General features: G+C 38.8%; 3 protein-coding genes across 4 annotated transcripts in view; 2 read left to right on the forward strand and 1 right to left on the reverse strand.

Moving 5' to 3' along the window:
* Nucleotides 1-116: 116 nt before the first annotated feature.
* On the reverse strand, nucleotides 117-5,603 carry LOC119546509 (protein aubergine-like). The gene is made up of 9 exons (XM_037852831.1): nucleotides 5,481-5,603; nucleotides 2,991-3,135; nucleotides 2,431-2,924; nucleotides 2,174-2,366; nucleotides 1,976-2,103; nucleotides 1,764-1,918; nucleotides 1,312-1,701; nucleotides 1,146-1,256; nucleotides 117-1,084 (listed from the first exon to the last, which is right to left on the reverse strand). The coding sequence occupies exons 1-9, from the start codon at nucleotides 5,571-5,573 to the stop codon at nucleotides 184-186; spliced, it is 2,610 nt and encodes an 869-aa protein (XP_037708759.1). The 5' UTR covers nucleotides 5,574-5,603; the 3' UTR covers nucleotides 117-183.
* Nucleotides 5,604-7,562: 1,959 nt separating this feature from the next.
* Nucleotides 7,563-9,209, forward strand: LOC119547110 (farnesol dehydrogenase). Its single transcript, XM_037853820.1, has 3 exons — nucleotides 7,563-7,680; nucleotides 7,771-8,623; nucleotides 9,005-9,209. Exons 2-3 carry the CDS (start codon nucleotides 7,910-7,912, stop codon nucleotides 9,044-9,046), a joined length of 756 nt encoding a protein of 251 aa, XP_037709748.1. The 5' UTR covers nucleotides 7,563-7,680; nucleotides 7,771-7,909; the 3' UTR covers nucleotides 9,047-9,209.
* A 3,468-nt stretch (nucleotides 9,210-12,677) lies between these two features.
* LOC119548405 (fibroblast growth factor receptor homolog 2) overlaps nucleotides 12,678-18,329 on the forward strand; it is a 46,895-nt gene continuing 41,243 nt past the window's right edge. Inside the window, exons 1-2 of one of the 2 annotated variants that reach the window (XM_037855641.1) lie at nucleotides 12,678-13,072; nucleotides 15,777-16,080. In XM_037855641.1, coding sequence (XP_037711569.1) covers nucleotides 15,942-16,080 — 139 coding nt within the window. In that variant the 5' untranslated portion in view covers nucleotides 12,678-13,072; nucleotides 15,777-15,941. Of the gene's footprint in view, nucleotides 13,073-13,492; nucleotides 13,566-15,776; nucleotides 16,081-18,329 lie in introns of those variants that run through there. The other variant, XM_037855642.1, reaches the window with a different exon arrangement.

The following is an 18,329-nucleotide window of genomic DNA, read 5'->3' on the forward strand; positions in this document are numbered from 1 at the left end:
TGGGTTTCTATCATAAAACTGTGGAACTTTATTTCGTAAAAATATATAAAATTTATAAAAAAAAAAAAATAAAATACGAATACTCCAGGCGTGTTTACAATAAAATAAAGCGTTTCAGAGGAGTAAGGGATATTTCACATGACATCTTAGCATTGTTTTTTAAGTATTTTGTCAGCATGGTGCTTACAAGAAGTACAACTGGTTCTCCAATCCGGCTGAAGGTGCGCGGTTAATACTTTCGGCCACGAGGAATGCCAACTTGTGGGCGTACTGGCACACGGCGGGAACTCGGACAGCTCCCGAGTAATTGTAGTACATGTGGGTCATCTTGTAGGCGAGCATCTGCAGCTTGTCGGCGTTCAGTCCCATGTTGTCGGATATGACGTTGTAGCTGGTGGGCGACACCGTTCCTTGACGAACTGCCTGCGACACCAGATAGAAGTCATAACGCTCTGGTAAGGTGATTACATCATCGACCACTGTGCCCGGAAGTGGATTACGCTTGTTCACAAAGTAGCGCGAGTTGATGCGCTTGGACACGATGATAAATGCCAAGCGACAGCCCTCCTCCTTGCCTGCGGACTTGTAAATTTCGTCCAGCTTGGCCCTTAGGAACTTCACTTCGTTGTTTACAACCAGGTGGAGCTGGCCATCACCGACGCCGTCGCGGAAAAAAAGAATGCGCTCTGGCAAGGCACCGTGGTGATCCCGGTAGGCCTTTAGAGCCAACGTCATATTCAGCGACATCTGGTCGGATATCTCTTGGCCCTTCATGTGCTCAGTCACCGACGAGAAGAAACGGCACGATGTCCGCTGATCCATGGTAGCTACCAAAGCCCCATATGACTTGTTTTTGTTTTTCGATGAGTGGCACACATCGAATCCGACAGTCATCAAGCCGCGAACTGGAAGCTCGATCATCCAAGGAGCACCCATCAATTTGGCGTTCATCTGGATAACCACCTTTGTGGCAATCGACATAAGGCCAGCAGACTTTTCCGGGCGAGGGGCAATTACCTTCAATGTCACCACCTGCGACGGCACTGGTCTGTCCACGCAGGTGCGTTTTTTGATGCAGCTATACCTGTTAAGCAATGGGAAAACAGTTAGAATTGGCTAAGCATAATCTTAAAAATAGAACGCACTTCTCTTCATTAGGAGCCTTTATGACAACCATCACTATTTGTGGGTCCTTGGCCACGGCGTTATCGATCGATTGAGAGTAAGTGCCATTACGGTCGTCCACGATTTTATCGCTACAAAAAGGAGTGCATCAAATTAAGTACTCACAAATATTTTTGTAATACCTACTAGCGAGGCTCAGAAATATGCATCTTCATTCCGCTGGCTACGCGGATGCACATCTTCACAAACTCCTGGGTCTCATGCAAGTTTCGACCCGGAGTGATCACGTACCACCTCTTGATGTCCACGTGACTGAACATCGAGGAGGAACGGAACTCGTTGGTCCAATCGGCGCGAGCGTCGCACAGGTATCTCTTGTTGTTGCCGAACACGATTTTCTCCGACGGCAGCACGCGAGCTGGAATTTCCACCAATGCGGAGTCCAGTTCGACGTTCCAGGACTTCAGCGTTTCAGTGCTCTCCTTGGAGGACTTCAATCGCTGGTTGAAGATGCGCAGGCGCTCAATGCGACGATCCGGAGTGAGTCTGGTATGCTCGCTCATGGCCTTCATCAACCTAGTCACACGAAGAGCGATCTTTGAAGGGGTTTTCAAACTAAAATCCCACTTTGAACTTACCGAAAATTGGCGCGCATAGCGTCCGTCATTCCTGTTGCCCGAGCCAGCTCGGGAATTAGCATAATGAGCTGATCAACACCTCCACGGATATTTTTCTCGGTGGGACGAGACACGACCAAAGGTTGCTTGAAGTCTCGGATTGTGATGTTGTACCGCTAAAAAATGTAATTTTTCAGACCTTTTGGAACGTTTTTGTTTGTTGTGCAATTTACCTTTTTATAGTACTCCACAAAAGAAATATCACCATCTTTGGTTTTAAACTTAGACGATGGCGACGCATTAAAGTCTACATCGTCAACGCGATAGGTTTTGTTGTTGTAGTCAGTTAAAACAATCATGCCTGTTTTAAATATAGTAGAAACGCATTTTGTTAAATATTAAATATGATAGGGCTCCAAAGATTAGCTCACCTATTACTTCACGTTTAAAGGCGGTTTGATAGTCGTCATTGTTACGAATAGCGTCGGATAAAATGTTATACAGGGTATCGGTTCTCATCACCTTGTGTGCTATTTCAGTACACAATAATATATCACTTTCGTGTTGACGAATCGAAGTCTGATATCCAGGCCAGAGTTCCATGCGGTAGCTCTCCAAGTTAATCTGTTGAGCAATGAAGTTAAAAATTGCAAGTGTAAAAGTTTAAATATGAATTTAGCTAACATACCTTTGCTTGAGGATCAAAAAAGTTGCGAGAAACCAGCTGCAAGTTCAAGCCCTCCATAGCTCGGCGCAAAATTAGATTGAGGACCTGGAACTGCTGGTTATCAGCTGCCTCTACGGACCCAACAGCCTTTATTTTAATCTGGTAGTTTTCCCCCTCACGACTCTGTGTCACAAGCTCCAGAACATAGGGACTATTTTGCACAGGCTTAAACTGAGTGGTGCAAAATAGAATGGTTCCGTCAAATATATAGCCGCCCAGAAGACTTCGATGATGGTTCATGAAAGCCCGACGTATACGCGTATTGTCCACATCAGGAACAAAATCAACGCGGTACTGGTAGATGGTCCATGTCGGGCGTTTCAAAAGCTTGAAATAGTTGGTCTGAACAGTAATTCTCGTTCCAGAAACTCCATTCTTGGTTACAAGTCCCTGTGGACGGGAGTGTACGACTTCCGTGATCAGACGACGTCCACGCACAGATCCACGAGGATCACCTATTTCGATTAACGTAAGAGGGGTCTTTTGAAAGCAAATTAAGAAGATAATACAACATTACTGACCTTCAGAGCTCTGAGCTTCAACCTCGCCCGACTTGGTCTCCAAACTGCGTGTTGTCTCCTGCTGACTTACTGGGACATCACTGAATGAACCCTCCCCTCCTGCGGCTTCATTTCTTCCCGATTGAGGAGAATTCGTGGACTGGCCCTACAAATGGAATTTTTTTGTTGAGTTTCTTTTTTTTAATGCGTTATAATACTTGCAATATCACATTTGTTACGAAATTTAAACATTTTGGGTTGCAAAATGTTGACTACATCCCATAGATCTTATGGGAAGAGTAGAAACAACTACATGTGTTACTAAAGTAGTTATACCCGTTACTCGTAGAGTAAAAGGGTATACTAGATTCGTCGGAAAGTATGTAACAGGCAGAAGGAAGCGTTTTCGACCCCATAAAGTATATATGTTCTTGATCAGGATCACTAGCCGAGTCGATCTAGCCATGTCCGTCTGTCTGTCCGTCCGAATGAACGCTGAGATCTCGGAAACTATGAGAGCTAGGCTATTGAGATTTGGCGTGCAGATTCCTGAGCTTCTTACGCAGCGCAAGTTTGTTTCAGCAGAGTGCCACGCCTACTCTAACGCCCACAAACCGCCCAAAACTGTGGCTCCTACAGTTTTGATGCTGGAATAAAAATTTTAACTGAACTGTATTGTTCTCATTAATACCTATCGATTGAACCAAAAAAGTTTGCCACGCCCACAAACTTCAAAAAAACGTAAGTATGAACGCGGATATGTCGAAAAATATCAACGATAGACAAGTGGGATTTTAGATTTAGATTCCGTAGGCTTGAGCGCATCGCATGTTTATTACGCGGATATGCCACGCCCACTCTAACGCCCACAAACCGCCCAAGCCTGTGGCGCCCACAATTTTCATGCTAGATACAACATTTTAACTGAAGTGTATTGGTCTCGTCAATACCTATCGATTGATCCAAAAAAAACTTTGCCACGCCCACTCTAACGCTTAAATCTGTCTACCGCCGGTAGGTGGCGCATTTCAATATCGCTTTACTGCTTGCATATCTCCATTTTCCTTTGGTCCCTTTAGCTGAGTAACGGATATCTCATAGTCGAGGTACTCGACTATAGCGTTCTTCCTTGTTTTTTTTTTTGGATATGGAAGATATTAATTGTAAGTTGGGCTAGGTAGACTAAACATACGCATGAATGTACATTGTATGTACATTCATAGCATCATTTTATAACAAACAAAATAGATGTGTGTTGATCAAAAAGCTGTATTTACGTTCAAATTATATTTTATTAAGTTTGACCTCACCTAAAGACCACGCACAGTTCATGACGGTTAGGACAATGGATCTAGTGGTGTGGGTTCACTTTTAGGTTAGGTGAATTTGAAACACATTTTTATTCTGCCCACACTGACTTCAAAGCAAATCTTCCTGGCTTTTACATTTTTAATTTGATCATCGTATCTTTTTGTAACTTATTGAATTTTGAACATATATAAGTTAGCATAGAAGAGTTAGCATAAGTTAGCATAGAGGCTGACCAAAACGGCCAGGTAATGCAGCGGGCTATGCAGCGGATGGGGAGCACAAGGTCAGCATTCTGCCCATAGCCCCGCCGTCAATTCTAACCGTCGCTGCCGAAGTCGGGCCTTCTGCCTGGCTATCTTATAGAATACTTAACTTATAGTTCTTAACAGACTCGCAAGGAATTCAAACGGATTCCGGGATAAATTCCAACAATAATAATTTATAGTTGTCCAAACTGATTTCTAAATAATAAATATTATAAATTTAAACAGAAATAAACTATAGTTATCCAAACGGATTTTTAAAGAATAAGGATTATAAATTAAACGGAAAATAATAGTAATAATAACTAGCCATCAATAAATATCATATCATCATTTTTGTGCAAGTCCTTTCATGAATACTTGAAGAAATGCGCAACTAGTATGTTCATACATATATTTCTGTATAGGACGACCTGCATTTTTTTTTGGGGATTTAGTTGCGTTGCCGTGTCACCTGTAAGTGATGTGGAGTTATTTAGCCTCCCTCGTGTTTGTGGATAACACCAACGCAAAATTTGTATGATTATGTGTTTCAAATTCGTTCGTGTTCTTTCAAGGCCTATGAAAGTTGACCAAAAATCCTAAATTTAAAAAAAAAAAAGCTTGGCTTACATTAAGATAAACTCCAATTAAAACCCACAACAAATATAAAAATATTTCGACACTAAGTACATTATGCTACATGGTAGTCTAGTCGGCTGCCTAAAATGTCGGCTTTTAGTACGTTAACGCGCTACGGCGATTTCACTATCCCTTTCAGTCGCACGTGTTTCATGCATATTTAGCAGACTACATTTTGCCGAAAAGACTACCTTGAATAGCTTTATCATGAAGTACAAAAGCTCTTATGTACATATGTATATCTTTGGTTCACTATTCATTTTCAATCTGCATTACCTAAATTTTAAAATAAATATTTTAAATAGAACAGCCTTACCAGTTGAGGAGCCATTCCTCGGTTCACATTTTCATTGGGCTTTTTTCCGCGTCCACGTCCGCGAGCCGTTCCAGTATTTGGTGGTAAATCCATTTTGATTTGTAAAACTACTTGTAACTTTATACTTAAAAAATATTGTACTCTCTTCCACACTTCCACACTCCTACTTGGACTTTTGAAGTTTTTGAAGGAAAAGAAAACGGAAATGGCCGGGACATTTGGGCTGCATCCAGGGCTGCAACAATTTTTTTTATTTCCTGCTGTTATCGATTGTTCTTTAAACGACAAATTCTGCATCTCTGAGCACATTTGCAAAGATGTTAATTATTGATGCAAAATATAAGCTTTTCTATAACACTTGAAATATGAGCATTTATCTGATTGAATGTTGCATAATGTATTTTTTATACCAAATTTAAATTACTCATAATAAAAATAAATTGCAAACAATAAATATTTGATATTTTAAAAATGTCATCCGAGCTGTCAAAGTAGAAATAATATGTAGTTTGAATAGCAACAGTTAAATGGCCACCCTGCTAACGATAAATGTCATTTTTTTAGTGTTCAAAAACCCTAAAAACTTTATACCTGATAAATAGTGGTTTCTTTTATTCTGTTATATAATACGATAGTCTGGCTATCCCCTAAACTGTTGAATTGCGAAATTGTTAAAAATGCATCAGAAGATTTCAGCAACTGAGGAAGCGACCTAAATGGTTTCTGTTGAATCTTCAAACAGCTGTGACCAGTTCTCAAAACGGATTGGCACTTCTGCTAATTATTCATGTATTCAAAAATCCATCGATAATTTAATATCAACTATTCATATTATCATATACAGAGGTGGTCAAAAGTATTTTCACAAAACAAAAGTTAAATATACTGATAATTTGAACTTACTTCTTGTTTACTTTGGCATCAATGGAAAGGTAATTTAAATGCCGTTTATTGATGCAATACATTTCTTAACCCATTCAGTACTTATTGAAAAGGACGAATTTGTGTAAACATCTACTTCTTAAACTTTTTTCCTCGACTTGAAAACTGAAATTTTTTGATGCAAAAAGTTTCTTCAAACAAAAATAATAGTAACTGAAAAAGAATTTTTCAAAAATCATTTTGCTTATATTTTTTATGATTTTTTGAAAATGTTTTTGGACTGCGTTCAAAAAAATTAGAAAATAAAATGAAAATGTTTTTGGACTGCGTTCAAAAAAATTAGAAAATAATATACATAAATAATAATTATATCCGTTACTCGTAGAGTAAAAGGAAACTTTACTTTACTTGATACAGAGTAGAAGGTATCTGATAGTCACTCTCGACTTTTTTTTACATTCGTGTTCGGTTGAGTGTTTTTATCCGTACTCGAGTGCTACGTGCAGTTTATATGGTGATGAATCAACGACAATAGCAAAGAAATACTAAATATACCAAAGAAATATCAAAGACCCAACCAAAACATAACTTTTGCACACCTCTAGTTGCCTATGCAAAACCTGTGTGAAAATAAAACAGGGTTGAGCCAATAACGCTATAACACCACCATTGTGTAAATAGGCTCTAAGTACTTAAAAAATATTAATAAAGATAAGTGGGTTGCATGTTTGAAATAGTTTTTTTTTGTATTTTTTATAAAACATTTTCGAATTCAGCGTCCATTACCAACAAAATTGAGCTAAAAAGAAAGGTTAAATTATTAAGAAACATAATTAAAATATCTTAAACAAAAAAAAATTTAAGGAATCTTTTGTTTTCACATATTCCAACTGCTTAATGTGAGTTTATGATTTATCCAAATTAATAAAGCCGTTTTTTCTTTAAAATAAACGTATTTGTTTACGATGTTTTTCTTATGTATCAATACGTTTCCCAAATTTTAAGTTTTTTCTTTTTGTACCGTTCTCTCACTACTCACAAGATCTGAGATGGGGTCGGTAAGATCTGCGTTCCAAATTCTCAACCATTCCACTGGGATGTTCCTATCCGACCGTTCCAACTTGCTAATAGGCTTTTTATCTTCTTAGCCTACACTATCAGATGACAAACATGAAAATGGCGGCAAGCGATTGTTTTAAAATGTTGACTATTATACATAAATGATGATGATCGTCAATACCCATCGATTGGCCCACAAAAAATGTAGCCATTTCTTTGTGTTATGCACTAGGGATACCAAAAGGAAATATTTAATGGGGTGAGAGTATGACCTTAAAAAGTTCATACAAAAAAGTTCGACCTAATGGACACTGTATAAATTATTAAATTTCTCCCTCTCCGAATTCAGGTATACCGCAGTTCAGGGAACTTGGCAGACATAACATTTGACCGATAGCGATTGACCTTAATCTTGAAGCCATGCAACTGCTTCTGGTGTACTTGGTGACGGGCTGTGACTTCCATTGTACTTTCATTCACAAGAAGGCATGCAGCGCTGGCAGAACAAACTGGCTGTGGTGACGGGTGCCAGCGGTGGCATAGGAGCCGCTTGTGCCCGGGCCATGATCGGAGCCGGACTGCGGGTAGTGGGCCTGGCACGTCGCGAGGCCAAGCTGAAGGAGCTCCGAGATAGCCTGCCCCCGCATCTGCAGGCCAACTTCATTCCGCGGCGATGCGATGTCTCCAGGGAGGAGCAAGTGCTCAGCTCCTTCGAGTGGATCGAACGGGAGCTGGAGGGAGCGGACGTGCTGGTGAACAATGCTGGCATTACCCGCGAGACGGAGCTGGTCACTGCAGGCAACACGTCGAAACTCAGGGAGGTCCTTGACACCAACGTGATGGGTGTGATCTGGTGCACCCGCGAGGCCTTTAACAACATGAAGCGGCGGGGCGGCGAGGGCCATGTTCTCATCATCAACAGTATCGCCGGACACCAGGTGCTCAACTTCATCGACGTGCTGCCTTCGTTTAACATCTATCCGGCCACCAAGTTCGCCATCACGGCCCTTACCGAGACATACCGCCAGGAGTTCCAGCTGCACTCTAAGAAAATCCGGGTGACCGCCATTTCGCCTGGGGCCGTCAACACGAACATCTTCCCGGAAGAGATCCATTTCTACGTAAAGGACATGGCCAGACTGGAACCAATCAACATTGCGGACGCTGTGATGTACGCTCTGGGAACGCCACCTCATGTTCAGGTGGGCATTATTAATTTAAAACCCGTTACTCGTAGAGTTATCAGATAACTAGCCATGTCGATGTGTCCGTAGGACTGACTGACGAGATCGCTGTGATCTTGGAAAGTATAACAGCTAGAGATTTGAGATTTAAGATTTGTCATGTTCGTTCTTAAACATCTGATTTAAAGCAAGTAACGTTCGCAAATGAACATAACGCTAGAACCTGTCTGGCACCCATATCTTCGAATATTTTCTTTTCACAGTAAATTTGATTTTATATTTTATGTCGATAAATATCTGAGTATTAGTTTTAAAGTTTGTTTAGTTAGCTGAGTACTATAGTGTTCCTTCTTGATTCGAAATATTAACATGGTAACCAATTGTATGCTCTACTTTCAGGTTCACGATATTACTGTTAAGCCGATGGGCGAAATCTTTTGAACTTCAAACGTTTCACACTTTTTGATGGTTTTGATCTGGAAACGATTTCGGAAAATACACTTATAAATTCGATCGCTTTAACTTGCTTTGTATAATTTTTATATAAAATAAAAGTATCTCTTCGGGGAACGAGGCATACCTTATTATGGTCAATGTATAAAAAGCAGCCTTTTGGTTCGAAATATATTTGCAGACTCTAATATAATTATACCCGTTACGTTACTCGTACAGTAAAAGTATATATATTCTTGATCAGTGTCACTAGCCGAGTCAGTGTACCCATGTCTGTCTGTCCGTTCGTATAAAGGCTGTGATTTCCACGGGAAGCCAGCCGCACCGAGTTCAGGACGCAGGACACTCGAATACGGACTTTTTAAGCGTCTGTCAACTCCCGGCCAAGGCTGCCAGACCGCCCAATGGTTGTTTTTCAATTCGCTTCGTCTCGATTAAATTCGCTCCGTCTCGTTTGAATTTCCCGAGGAACATTTTTTTAGAACAAAGCAGTTTGTAGGGTTATTTTAGAACAAAAAAGAGCATAAGCAGTTCACATGCAAGCAGTACAATTTAACAATCTGCTTGCTTGCGGTATTGTGCTCTAAAATTTTTCCTCTATACTGCTTTGTGCTAAAATTTCCTTCGGCGAGTTCGAACAAGGCGAATTGAATTCGAACGAGGCTGGGCGAATTCAAGCCATACGGGCCCGAAAAACCTTTCTGGCAACTTTGGGCAATTTTGGAAAAGTATAAAAGTATGCAATGTTTTAAAAGAATATTTTAAAATTTCTCAGAAATTAAAAGAATCAAGCGTTGCCAGACCGAAAAAATGCTGTCTCATGTTAAGGGGAAAGGAGTTGTGGAGAAAATGGTGAGGGGTTGTTGCTATGCAGAATGGGGGTCAAAGAGAAAGACGATGTTGGTGTTACCAGCTCAGGAAAATTATGACTCATGTTCATGAAGAGGAAGAACACTTGGCGCCTTGATTCAAAAATATTGCATTTTTGAGCTTGATAAAAGTGTAGGAACAGAGAAGAACGAGAATGGATAATAAAAAAAATAGGAGAAAAAAGGGGGAGAAGGTCGCAACATTTTTAAAAAGATAAATGGAAAATTTGAATCCGCAAAACAGGACCCAATCATAGGCAATTTGAAATAGTGGACACCTAATTAATCGATACGCAATTAAGTTCATCATCTAGTTCATCTAGTTCTAACTCCTTGCCCTTCTTCCATTCCCCCACTTCACTTCAAAATCAGACATGGATAGAATGACACAGTTAAAAAATCTTTTAAACAAAAAAAAAATTATTGAAATTAAAATAGAAGAGTTAAAGCTAGGGCTTAGGAAAACCGATATAGAGATAGACAACATCGTTTCAGAGCCACGGTGAGTTTTTGAATTTTATTAAATCTTACTTGAAAAGTTAATTAATTTTATAATTTTGCACATCATTGTAGATCTAGGAGTCCGAGACGCTCTCGCCCGCCGCCCTATCGAGAGAGAACGCCATCACGCTCGGGATCCCGGTCGCCATGCTTAGAGCGACACACTTCGCCACCACCCACGAAGCGGATCAGGGTGAGCTATGGATTGGGAGCAGACGGTAAGGGTGGGGACAGCGGTCGCAAGGAGCACAACCGGTCGCCACATCACGTAATCCGTGCAGAACGCAGCAACTCAAAAAGCAGCAAAGATGGTACCGAACCGGAACGCTACAGATCAGCAACCCCTCCGATGTTTTTGTAAGTGTAGAAATGCCATTTACCTTTTATTTGAATAGTTTGGATATGGGCATTTCCATATTATCGCTCGGGACGTTTGCATACTTTTAAAGTTGAAAAAAAATGGTGACAAAAACGATTTTAATTTTGATAATTGGCTTCACTTTTCACTCTTCCCAAGATCTATTTTGTGCAATAATCTTTTTTCCGACTTTTAGTTTCAAAGATATCTTTAAAAAACTGTTGTATTCGCTCGGGACAAAAATAGAAGTGGGTTTTGCGGGAGTTCATTCAACCCCGGATTTTAGCCAAGTCTGATGGAATATTTTCATGCGATTTTGTTAAATTGTGGCAAACACAGGTATTTTTCAAAAATCATTTTGCTTATATTTTTTATGATTTTTTGAAAAGGCTTAGAAACATGCATTTGAGACATATTTTTCTCTTTTTCATACAAATTTTTTGCGACATTGTCACCTTCAAAAAATCATAAAAAATATAAGCAAAATGATTTTTGAAAAATTCTTTTTGCAGTTACTATAATTTTTCTTTGAAGAAACTTTTTGCATCAACAAATTTAAGTTTTCAAGTCGAGGAAAAAAGTTCAGAAAGGACATTTTCACACAAATTCGTCCTTTTCAATAAGTACTGAATGGGTTAAGAAATGTATTGTATCATTCAAACGGCATTTGAATTACCTTTCCATTGATGCCAAAGTTAACAAGATGTAAGTTCAAATTATGAGTATATTTAACTTTTGTTTTGTGAAAATACTTTTGACCACCCCTGTATATCACTTTTTTAGGATTTCAGAATTGCTTATTAAATTTAATAAGAATGTGACTTCTAGTTATGTAATACAGAACAGCGATGACTGAAGGCGAGTTGATCAACCAATTAAACGGGACTCGATAGCAGCGTATGTGGAGCGCGCCTAAAAATATAGAAATAAAATCATTTCAGAATATTTCTAAATGTTGTTAAGCTTAAAGTTATATGTGTAATTAACCCTTGAATTGTACTTTCTCAGATAATTTTGCCTAGGTTAATTGTATTGAGTTTATTAAATTGATAAAACCACCTAGTTAAATTGTACTTGCTTAATGTAACAAATGTATGCTCCTTTTGGCCTTAGGCTAATGGCCATTTTTCATGTTAAAATAACCTACTACTACTATTAGTTATATTATATAGGTGTTATAATATTGGATCGGACAAATTATGTCAAAATAAAACAGAAAGTCAATGGGGAAGTACATTTTATGTGGCGGACGAGTCTCCCCTATCTGGGGATAAATTAAAGAAATTGTTTAATATTTCGATTGTTTGTAAATCTACGTTGTTAAGAAGAATATAGAATCACCTTGTGAAAGATTCTAATAAATGATAATAATTTTTCCGTTGACCTTGTCGTGGGGTGGGATGATTTAATTTGTATTGTAATATCACTAAAGCAAGAAACAATCCTTAACAATTAAATATGGTGCAACTAACATGGAATAGTTCTTATAACTGCAAGGGTATATAAACTGGGTAAACTTCCTTTTTTGTTTGTTTTGCTTTTTAAAAACTATCATTTAGAAACATCTTATTGCATTTTGGGAGGCAATGCAAATAATTTTTCTTAAAATATTAAGGTACTGCTTGGATTTGGGAAGCTGCAGTTGCTAAAATAAGGGGATTTCGATTCTCCTTTCAAGCACAGCCCCTCTCAGAATACAAGGATTTTCTCGATTCGCCGCAAAGTGAACGCTTTCGGAGTGCGCCACACGCCTCCTTCATCCTGATTCTGGCTGTGTGCTGCTCGTGGCTCGCAGGACTCGGCTCACTTCGGAACGGTTACTTCAGCGAGGAGGAAACAACAATACGGGAAAGCTCCGGCCTCGGATGCCGCAGTATCAACTGAATTCCAAGTCGCGGCGCACGTGTTTCGTCCTTTGGCGCGGCTCTGAGTCCGAGTCCTTCTTATCGCACCGAAAGGATATCTCGTAGTGGCCGTTTTCGACTGCGGTGTCGCGGTTTCTCGCGGGGGGCAGCACTCAAATGCCGTGGAACCACGTTTCGCATGTTTTTTCAACTAGTGCGTGACGACACTATGTATAGGTAATGGATTCATTCGGTGCAATTTCGCTCAGTGTAGTGTTCTTAAAGCAAAAGTGAAGTTTCCAATCGGAGGCCGCTTTATGCGGCCAGTGAAAGATATTGTCCCAGTATAACCTACCAATCAAGCAAAGCCAATAAAATACTGACAGACTTAAAAAACAAAATTAATGGAGATATTCGCAGCGCGGAGATATTCGAACCCAAAGTGAGTGGAAAAACGCCTTACTTTAAGTTAATATACTTATTAAGCGAGCTTGGCTTTCATCTTCCTAAAAGTAAACCACAGATAAATCAAGAAAAACATTTTTTTCTCATCGGAAATAAGGCCGGACGGCAAACGTGATTTAATGCTAATCGAAAATGCATTTGTTACTCAGGTTTCTTGGTAATATCACGCCCATAGATAGGATCGGAATGGGCCAAAACACATTTTTTTACAGACCTCAGATCAAATTCGTGTCAGTTGCATAAACAACCGAGAGTTTTCCGCAGAAATGATTGTTTCTTTTGCACGAAAATCAAAGTTTTTTCCAAGTTTTTCAAAGTTTATCTTCGCCTTATCTGCGTTTGAAGTTCCATTCCGGTTTTTTCGCAAAAGTGTAAGACTTGAGAAAGCCAAACAACCTAATGAGCACGCGTGTTATGGATTGACTTTGAAATGAGCCGTGATTTCTTATGAATTCTTGTGGTGATTTGAGGTAAGGAGGGTGTGTAATTAGTTCCAGGCACCTCAAAAAGAAGGTGGATGAAGTTTCAACCGGCCATAATATGTGTGGTTAAAAACTTTTAAGAACTTTAACGGAATTAAACATTCGATCCATAAACAAATTCTTATGACTCCTTACCCTTTGGAAGATTTTTTCAAAAATAAAAACAATTCAAAGCTTTTTTAAATTAATTTAATAGACACCTGCTTGTAAAATGGATACTTACCACCATTATTACGACTTAACGGAAAAGTCCGATTATAATATATATAAGGTCCTAAAAGTTGACACATAAATAACATTTAAAGAACACTTTATGGTCAGTTTTTCAGCTGGCTTTAAAAGTTCCGAAAAAGGCCAAGGACCTGGCAGGACTCTTTGCATACGCCCCTTTCTAACCATTAATTAAGTGCCGCTTGAAGAAATAGAAGTAGATGAGCTTGTCTCCCATTAATCTTTCACCCTTATAAAGAAAGGGCCAAGCGGGGCATATGTATGTCCAGAGACAACCTCAAAAAACGACATTAAAATCGAACCATTTCCCTCGACCTTTACTCCACCTTCTCCGTTTTTCTAATTGAATTTGCTTTCGAGCTTTTTCGTCTGGCTTTTCTTCTTAAAGATCAAGTGGTCTCCGGGTGATTTTGTGGCTTTCTGGTCGATGGCCAGGTGATTAATGTGCAGTCTGGTTTGTTTAATTAACTTGTATTTATTCCTGCGGTACCCTACGGATGACAAAATTCAGATGCTCACTTTTATTTCGGTGGCTCTACTATAACGATTAAATGGATGAATGACTGCGTTTGTGGCACTTTTAATGGGTTGAGCCAACATAATAACAAAATAAATGCACCATTATCCCATCGCAAACGTATGCAGTGGTTGTTAATTTGTTTTAAATCATCTAATAAGCCCGAAAGCATATTTCTCCTGTGTAGCGCCAACCACTAAATTCAATTAACCGTCGATACCATGCAAATAACAATTGCAGCACGCACTTTAAGCTGATTCCATGTTAATTTGATGACCATTGTTTGATTGGCGTCGCAACAGCCAACAGCTCATTACACTACAGCAGCATAAAAGCATTTAAGTGCTGTGATTACCTGGAGGGTCAGAGGGCATGGGAACCTTTACTGGGTGCAATATCTAGTGGATCGTTTGTTGAGGGCTGAAATTTAATATAACGCTGCAGAGCCCTCTGCCGTTTGTGTAAAAATTAACATTTTAATTGGTTTTTGGCCTTCACATATTTGTGAGTGATCAAGGCTATAGCCTGCATATAGGGCTGCCCACCTTTATGCAACTTTATGGCCCAATAAAATACTATTTGAATGCGCCGTGCGGGATGTAAATATTAATGCAGTGGTTAGCATTGGATAAAGGCTCGCAGGACAGAACAGGAATACCATCCTCGTGACATGGTGGCGATAAGCAACTTGCCAACAGACAATATATGGGGGCTTAACAAATACAAACACAAATTTCGAACCAGAATTAAAAATAAAATAAATGTCACAGCAATTTGATACGGGATAAATGATGCGGACGAGGGACATTTATTACGAAGGCCTACGGTTAATATCAATGTTTACTTTAGTTTAATTATGCTCGAACATTGAATTCGATGGAGAACTAATTAATTTGCACACAAGTCTTACAGTTTTACGCTGTTTTAACTCAGATTTGAAAGGATAACAAGGGGTATATCATAAACAAATCGTTCCACCATAAACATATGTGTAAACCCATCGGAGATTTCAATTGGAATAATTTTAAAATGATGTATTTAAATGTTGTTTAATTTTTATTTTATAGCTAATAAATGTATTATATCGATGCACATAATGGTATTTAAGCATCATAAATAAATAAAATGGGTCAATACTTAGACCTAAAATGCATATCATATTTAACATGTGTTTATATTTTGACAAATTATAATTATATAAACTTATTTTGGACATATGACACTTGCTTGAAGTTGATTTGCAAATGTGTTTGTTTATTTAATAGTTAAGCGTTTCTCTATATAAATTAGTAAAATAATGTTATGTTGTTGGGATTACCCAAAAAAGTTCAATAAATTGTAAGCAAAATACCACCTAAAGAGCATCAATAAAGCTATGTTATAATCTATTAATCAGTGTAAATATTTTCCGAAAATAATTGATATAATTAAATGTTCTCCTCTCTTTATAGAATGCACTTCAAAATCGATTGAGTACGTTCTCCACCAATCCATTTGCAGTTATGTGAAGCCAAATACCTAAATTTGAGGGACAAACTTACACTCAAACAAACGGGGTTGAGAGGTCAATAGATATACCCAAGTAAAATCAAGCATTACCAGCTGGCTTAAGGACCATGGCCAAGGAAGTCAAATGCATCGGCAGCATCGCCACGCCAATCCTCGTAATAATGATAAGCATTTCCAGAGCATGGACAATGCAGCATCAACATTTAAGTCCTGCCATCCAAGAGCATCCCGGAGTTAAATCATTATGTAAGTTGCACTCACGTTTATTCACACAGGTATAAGTCAATTCTACGGGTATGAAATTCTCTTCTCTGTGACTTTAATTATGTGTACGGGTAGATTGGTCCTTAAAGCTATAAATTACCTACTGCCAAGTGGCCATCTAATGTTTCATCAACCGTAATTAAGTTTATTAAAACTGAGGGTATCATATGGTTTACATCTGCAATAGTAAATCAAACGTGGTCAACAAAGAAGCATAACTTGATTAGGAGAATTATTTCGTCAGAAGTAGACGAACGCTATTGAAATGTTTTCAAAGTATAGGATGATATAATCGGCAGGAAAGCCATTTGATAATAATTGGACATTTAACTTACGGCATCATATTATTTGAGTACTTACATATACAAAATGTTTTCAAATGTGCCCCGGAAAATGCAGTAACTATTTAATGAGATTCTACATTTTACAGGATAACGTCACTCTAATAAATCAAAGATAATTTCTCCGCCTCCCGACTTAATTCTTGGTGTTTGAGGAACTTTTTCCGGCTTGTCATAGCTTAATGCAGTAAATGCCTAAATCAATTATGGCCAGCAGGCGGAAAGCGAGCAGAAGACTCAGTGAAATAGGCAAATAAACCAAATAAGCAAGCAAAGAATAAAATCTACTTAGCACATGTAGACTTTAATTAAATCATGGCCGAGGGCAGAATAGGAGAGACACCGACGAGCCATCGCGGCCTTCATCTTAATCTGCAGACACCCAGCCAAAGCACATCCTTCAGGACCTTTTTGGGGGGCAGGAGGCGGGCTCTGAGCCCAGAACTCTGTTGTGGTTGTGGCTTTCAGACGGGGGAAGTCACGGAGCCTCGGCTTTTTATGGTTATGCTCTGCGTTACTTGGCCATGTTGCCTACTTTCTGTTCAAGTAAACACACAGCAATAATGCTGTGCAATTTGCGGAAGCTAAAAAGTGAATACTGCTAGGCGAAATCTGTTGAGAAATAAATTAAATAAAGGTGTTGTGTTACTTATGAGAAAATAATTTACCTTGAAACTTAATATTTTGATTTTTGTTAACTCAAGAACAAGATGTTCCATGCGAGATCTTATGTTTTTGTTCTACATTTTATACACAAAGTAATATAATAATTAATTTTTAATTCTTAAATAGACTGTGACAGAAATGTTGGCTAAATATACAAATATATTCCTAATTTTGTTGATTTAATAAGAAATACAAATATGTTTTTGTGTGTTAAATTAAGTATTCGTGGGCATAGTTATTTATGATTTGTTGAATTTAAAAATGAATACACAAATATATTCCTAATTTTGTTGATTTAATAAGAAATACAAATATGATTTTGGTTTTTAAATGAAGTATTCGAGGGTATGGTTAACTATGATTTGTGAATTTAAATATGATTCATATCCAAACCATTTGATAAATCAATAAGATGTTCTAGATACTTTGGTGCCTATCCTCACATCTCTGCCATCCATAGAGTTGATTTTATATTTCAATTGCAGTTTAAAGGCAAACGCCTTCTTGTTATTGAATGTTCGCCGCCCTTCCCCTTTTCAATCAGCCAACAAGCCCAGAAGAAACAATTTACGAGAATTCCTCCTGCACTGTTTGTAAGCCACCTGCATCTGCACTCGGCTTCCCCAGTCCGCATTGTTGCCCCCAAGTTGCCTCTGCCATGTTGCTATTGACTCTTCTTGCAAGTGACTTGCTGATGTGGGCAATTCCAGAAGGAAGAACCCGTCATAAGGGAAACCCAGCCGGCTGCTTCTTGCTTTGTCGCTTTTTGGGCAAAAGTCAGCCACAAACTGCAGTCAAGGAAGTCGAAGGAAGTGCAGCGAGGAAAGCGGCCAGGAAACCTCCAGTCCCAGGGGATTTTCAGTGGCCACCTGACTGAAGAGTCCGGAAAAATCAACTCAAACTTTCCAGTTGTTGTTTTACTTCGGAGACCCACGAACGACAAAGAAAGTCGGGGGGCAGGAAAATGATCGTAAAATCATTTTATTGCCCCCCAGTCTGGCCGCACAATTAAACTCGAGTTTGAGCGAAGTCCGGAAACCATCAAGCGGAATTATTTAAAATTCAAAAATCCTGCCCAAGCAGTTGTCGTGTCAATTAATAAAAGTTACGATTATTTTGTAGCAGCGAAGAAGGCGGAAACCTGGTCAATCTGACTATTGTTGCCTCATTGAAAAAGAGCTATAAAATCGTAAATAAAAAGGGTTTATATGCAATATGTTTATA

This window comes from Drosophila subpulchrella, chromosome 2L, assembly GCF_014743375.2.
Source record: "Drosophila subpulchrella strain 33 F10 #4 breed RU33 chromosome 2L, RU_Dsub_v1.1 Primary Assembly, whole genome shotgun sequence".
NCBI lineage: Eukaryota > Metazoa > Arthropoda > Insecta > Diptera > Drosophilidae > Drosophila > Drosophila subpulchrella.

Coding starts and splice junctions, on each gene's coding strand:
- LOC119547110 (XM_037853820.1), top strand. CDS start 7,910: ATGCAGCGCTGGCAGAACAAACTGGCTGTGGTGACGGGTGCCAGCGGT. Junction 8,624..9,004: donor GAACGCCACCTCATGTTCAG/GTGGGCATTATT, acceptor CTCTACTTTCAG/GTTCACGATATTACTGTTAA.
- LOC119546509 (XM_037852831.1), bottom strand. CDS start 5,573: ATGGATTTACCACCAAATACTGGAACGGCTCGCGGACGTGGACGCGGA. Junction 2,104..2,173: donor CTTTAAACGTGAAGTAATAG/GTGAGCTAATCT, acceptor TATTTAAAACAG/GCATGATTGTTTTAACTGAC. Junction 1,919..1,975: donor TTGTGGAGTACTATAAAAAG/GTAAATTGCACA, acceptor TACATTTTTTAG/CGGTACAACATCACAATCCG.